At 41.2% G+C, this 6,000-nt stretch overlaps 1 protein-coding gene across 2 annotated transcripts in view; it reads left to right on the forward strand.

Annotated features, from left to right (window-relative positions):
* LOC137323530 (ras-related protein M-Ras) overlaps positions 1–5,263 on the forward strand; it is a 49,181-nt gene extending 43,918 nt beyond the window's left edge. For both annotated transcript variants that reach the window (XM_067987101.1, XM_067987100.1), the window contains exons 5-6: positions 252–331; positions 2,258–5,263. In XM_067987101.1, the coding sequence (XP_067843202.1) occupies positions 252–331; positions 2,258–2,357 (180 nt within the window). In that variant the 3' untranslated portion in view covers positions 2,358–5,263. The remainder of the gene's footprint in view (positions 1–251; positions 332–2,257) is intronic.
* Positions 5,264–6,000: the final 737 nt, after the last annotated feature.

Genomic DNA, 6,000 nt, shown 5'->3' on the forward strand with positions numbered 1-6,000 from the left:
ATTTTAAAAGACACCAGGGATCCTGAATGACATCAGGCAGCTAGTATACTTGTCGTAAATGAATTTAAATACCATCCCTCCTCTTAAATATTGTACCCTCCACTCCCCCCCCCCCCCCCCCCCCCCCAGCCATCCCCCCCACTAGCTGAGATATCCCTGCAAGACTCAGGGTTCAAATTTCCCCCCCGTAGTCATGCTCTTGCTTTGAGTTACTTACTGTTGGTAATAAAAACCTTTCTCTTATTCTCAAGATACCTTACATAGAAACTAGTGCCAAGGATCCACCACTGAATGTCGACAAAGCCTTTCACGACCTTGTCCGAGTTATAAGGTAGGTACTTGAAACTTGATCAGACTGCGGTAATATTGTTCATCTTTTTGTATTCTGTGTGAATTGCCAGAATTTTTCTAATGCTGAGACGCTTTGATGTGTATATGAAAGGACGGTATTTATACTCTCTGAACTCAGTGGATGGTGTCTCCTAGATTTAAAAGAATAATTGGGGCAAGCTCAAATAAAATTCAGACTTCTGAACATTCCTCTCGTGAACTATCAGATGAGATGAAAAATCAACTTCACATTGAAGTATTTTTTTTATTTTTTAGCCTTATATCGGCTGTTCTCTCTATATTGGGACAGTCTCAGCCAGCCAGCTTCCTCCAAACCAATAGATGAATATGTGGGGGACATAACAGCAGTTCTTGACCTGATCACTGAGGTATAAGCAGAATTTCAATATACAAATAAATTATTCCCCCAGCCTACACCACATACGCATCAAAAAAAATCAGGCAATATCCTTTCACACGTTTCATCTCTGCTGCTCTTGATGCATGTTTATGTGAATGTTAATTCACTGAGATCACTGCTTTTGTCGTGTAAAGCTATATCTTGCATTTTTATAACACCTTTATCATGTCCCAAAATGCTTTGTAGCCAATGAATTACTTCTGAAGTGTGATCACTGTTTTATGGGCAAATGCGGTAGCATTTTGTGCACAGCAAGGTCCCACAAACAGCAACGAGGTGAATGACCAGATGGTTTGTTTTTGTTGGTTGAGGGAGAATTTTGGCCAGGACCTCAGGCTCTTTTTTTTTTGAATAGTGCCATGGGATCTTTTACGTCCAGCTGAGCATGAAGTTAGGGCCTCGGTTTAACTTCTCATTCAAAAGGCAAAAGGAAATACATGGGAGGGAATGACCTTTTCCTACTTAGAATTGTTAGGGACTGGAGGATGCAGTGGTTCAGACAGTGGTCTTTCACCACTGGGTTCTGGGTTCAACTCCAGCCCAGATTGCTGAGATGAAAACCTCTTCTGGCTGTAAGCATTCTTTGTGAAATGAGTTTTTCGGTAGTCTCACTTCAGTTCCTATTGGACATGGGTACACAACACAAAACTGCCCTTAGTTCAGCACTAAATCGGCAATCTCAGTCCAGGAGGCCACAGGACAGCTGATGTGAGAAGTGGAAATTTGACACACTGATGGATCTTCTAATATTTAAAGATGGGACGTTTTTTCTTACTTGTTCTCAGATGTGTGCAACTCTACATTTATTATCCATCCTGATTGTTTTACAACTGAGTGACTTGTTAGGCCACTTCAGAGGGTTTTAAGAATCAACCACATAGTGTGGGACTGGAGTCACGTGTAGACCAGACCGGTAAAAGTGGTAGGTTTTGTTCCCTGAAGGACATTAGGGAATCAGTTGGGTTTTTAACAATATGGTGTGATTGAATTCATAACCTCTGGAGTTGCTGGTCCAGTTCTATGACTACTAAACTAGCATGCTGCTATTGTTGGGGCGGATTAGAGGAATCTTCACTCTGTATCTACCTGTTATACCTAAACTGGGGGTGCTCCCTACCATCACTGGATGCCTGAAAGTAAAACATTAACAGTCCTCACCTTAATGACCACAAAATACGCACAAAAAAATTTAAAATGAATAATAAATTGCTGATATGGTGATGAAAGCCTTCCTATTTTGACTTGATCTTTTGATTCAAAAAATATAGAAAATCAGGCATGGAATAATTCCACTAACCCCCCCCCCCCAGATTACCCTATTTTCCCCATGCAGGTAGTATATAGCAAGAGCAGGAGCCAATTTGTCGTGCTTCCCGCCCCCAACCACTCGCCAATAAGAAAATAAAGGAGTCCCTTTGCCTGAAGAATGAGAATAATAAAACAGCTGGCACGGGGCAAGACATTAACTAAAGATGTGCTGTTTCTTTGTATCTTAATTCCAAACAGGCAACAAATACCAGAGAAGAGCCAGAAAAAGAAGAAGAAAGCAAAATGGCGTGGAGACAGGACAGCTGGCTCAAACAAACTGCAGTGCTCAGTCATGTGACCGGCCTCTATTGCCTACTTGAAAGCTGCTATTGTTCAATTCAATAGGAACGTTGAACCCAATGCTAAGTTATGTACCGCCTGTGTGCTACACAAGGACCTTTCAGACTGTGCGCAGTAAACTGTAGCAGTGTTATGTATGGGGGGGGGGGTAACACTCTTCCCTCCATGGAGCAGGTTTGCACTCTTGATGATATAAAGACCCGTCTTGTGAAATGCAATGGCCTGGCTGAGCCCTCGTCTGACTTCACTCGAACTGAATTTGGCAGAGAAGCCACTTTTTTTTTATATAGTTTTTTTTGCCTTTCACTTTAAGCCGTGCGTCAAACTAAACTGCTGTGTTGGACTGAGCTGTCGTGTGTCCCAACTGCCATGAGCGATGTGGCACCTTGCCTCGTTTTCCTAAGACGCAGTTTCTCTGAGCAACGGCTCGAAAACCGGCTGGTTTAAAAGGAACGGGATTGGAATGTGAATGAGAGAATTAAATCCATCTGCAGTTGCCTCCTGGACATTGCTTCAAACTTGGCACGGAATGAGCTTACAGTCCATAAATTGAACAACTACAGTTCTCCCCCTTATATATATATATAACTGAATGCAAAATGGAAGACCCTCACAGAAGAGGAGGGGTTTAAAGCAGTTCTATGTTTTGATTTCTTTTTTTTTAATTGTTAAAATATCTGCACTTTTGTTGGGTTTTCAAACCCATTTTATATGCTCGTTCTCGGTTGTTAAAACTGCACTGCAATTTGTTTTTTAAAAAAGTGTTCAGAAAAATATAAATGGCACCTTTTCTGGTACCAGACGTGTGAAAAGGATATTATTCTAACTGATCGAACCGGAAATTTTTCCTTTCCCAAGAAAGCAAACAACAACAAAAGAAAAATCTTTGTTCTCGTGTTGTTTTGCTCTGGCATGCAGCCTTCTGTAGCCAGAGAACGGGGACAACAAGCTATAGGCTTGTCTGTGACTAACCAACTAGAGATGTACTCATGAAAGCAGGCAAGGTGGCAATATCCACTGTTGTGAGGGCACTGCACGGGTGGAGAAAATTTACAAGTTGTGTTTAAATTCTGTTTAAATTGCTGCAATGAAAAGCCAGTAATGAGAAACTCGGTAATAATTCGCAGCATCAGCAAGAAAGTCTGATGTTGGACAAATGCCATGAAACGTGCATGAGCCAACTGTACACGTAGAAAAGCCAACTCTCCCTCTGCATGATGTTTACAGTGGTCTCTAGGTGAGCTGGCAAGTGCTGACTTAGTCGTTTTGAGGTTTTTTTAATCATCTTGTGGAGTTCACACTACAATTTAGGTCCATGTCGTGGTCATTTTTTTCAATGAATGTTTGCTTACCATCATGGTGAATGTCCTGTTACCATTGGAAGTGGCTGTACTGATGGCTTAGGGCATTACTCTAGAGTGTCACTACATTCAATGTTATGTGAACAGGGCCGTATGAAACTCCTGCCTGTGGCTGGCAGACTCCACAGTGATGTCCAGCTTTTGTCCTTGAAGCCATCACTGTCTAATTGGGAAGTCATGTCATTGCTACTGAGCTGGTATGAGCAACTATAGAATTGGAAGGACGTTGCCATCCCATTGGGGCAGTTTTTCAAATGGGCTCAATTCCAGGAACAGCCTTGCACCCAAAGGTTCTGCCACTTGACAGGTGGGAAAACAAAAACTCACACTGCTGCAAACTAGTTTTAAACACATTGCTTTTGGCTGAAGAACTGTTTCTACGTCTTACACAGTAGTACACATTAATTGCAAATGACTGACTGTCCATTAATGCCCATAACCGGACAGACATGAGAATGCAAAAGTGAGTGGCGTCTAGAGCACTTCACAGTCAATGAAGCACTTTGAAGTATAGTCGTTATTTTAATGTAGATAAACGCGGTGGCCAATTTGCGCACAGCAAGGTCCCACAAAACAGAAATATGATAAATGACCAGATAATCTGTTTATTAGTGATGTTGTTGAGGGACAACCATTGGCCAGGATAACTCCCCTGCTTTTTTTCAAATGGTGCCATGGGATCTTTTACATCACCTGAAAGGACAGACTGTGCTTAATCTTTCATCTGAAAAACGTCACCTCTGACCATGCAGCAGCCCCTCAGTACTGCACTAGGCGGTCGGCCTAGATTATGTGTCAGGTCAATGGAGTAGGGTGTGAACCCATGACCTTCTGACTGATGATGTGGCATACACATTCCCTACATTGGACAGCAGGATCAGAAAGTTGTCTGCAGTTATTGTGAACAAGGAACTTCCTTGCATTTCGGTGCTGAAGAAATCCTAAATGTTGCATAGTTACTAGTAAACATGAACTGTTGGCACCAACCAACTGTTGGTTACAATATGCCAGTGCACATCAGTAAGTTGCACAGTGATGTCTTCATAGCACCTATACCTTTAAAGTGCAACTTGGCATATATACTCAATCATTAAATTGTTCACACAAAAGTTTAAGGGGATGACACCCCTTCAGTATCTGGTACCAGAGAGGAAAAAGGGCTTGGATTTTTGGTGTACGCCTTAACCCTATGAATACCACGCAGGAGGTTTAACCTGCAGAAGGTCAAGTTTTCAACCCTTTGCCTCCACTACCGTAATTGTACATCATAGTGGACTGTCATTTTAGTGAAAAGAAAATTGGTGACATTAAAGGGTTAACCACAGAACCATGTGAATAGCATTCATTGTAAGGTGAATTGAACGGTTACCAAGACAACAGCCAATTGAATCTATTGGCTACTGCTGTACTTCAAGTTAATTGGCGACTTAGAGGTTTAATGTGTGGTAAATCGTATAATGTGACCTTAATTGCAAAAAAAAAGACGAAAAAAAAAGGTTTTAAACAAGTGATGTAATATTTTAATAAAATTCTAACTGGAGAACTGGTATGTGTGAAGTTGTTTTGAGTTAGACTTGTATGTGTGGAGCTGGGTGGACTGAATGGACCAATTCTCATTCCCACAAACCTATTCTTGGATTTTGACATGATATTTTTCTTTTGTATGATCTATGTAAATTTGATCATATTAGATAATACCGTGTCTAATTGTCTAAACTCTCTGGGACTGAAATTCTGCTATTGGTATGTCCTGGAGTCCAGTTGTCTAAAGTGGTGTGTTTATCTGAGAAGGGAGGGAATTCTACTCTATCTTTCTGTCAGATCTCGGGGGTCCACGGAAATGAAAATCAGGAGAGATGTAAAACGGACTACCGACTCGCTATCACCTGTTTTACACAATCACACAAAGTCAAGACCTACCCCTTCGAATCTAATAAAGGTGTAGTGGGCTCAGTAGATTGTTTTTCATTCAGTTTCCTCTGGCACTGAGTATTCCCTGGCTGGTAAAAATGCACTTTAATAGCACGTGCCAGTTCTGTCTTCAGTCAATTGTCATTATGTTAAGTGCGAGTAATGCACTTCATAGTTTAGATTGAAAGTACACATTACCAGCCTAAGAATATTTGTTTTTTTTAAATTAAAATAAATGTGCCCTGTTTAATCTGCAGAGAATTCTACTTTTTGGTTGGCCTTTGGTCACTGTTACCCAGTTACGCCCTCCATCTTGTCTATAATTCAGGCAAAGTGCCAATGTAGTAGGCTAACTATCACATCTGTTAC

This window comes from Heptranchias perlo, chromosome 7, assembly GCF_035084215.1.
Source record: "Heptranchias perlo isolate sHepPer1 chromosome 7, sHepPer1.hap1, whole genome shotgun sequence".
Lineage (NCBI taxonomy): Eukaryota > Metazoa > Chordata > Chondrichthyes > Hexanchiformes > Hexanchidae > Heptranchias > Heptranchias perlo.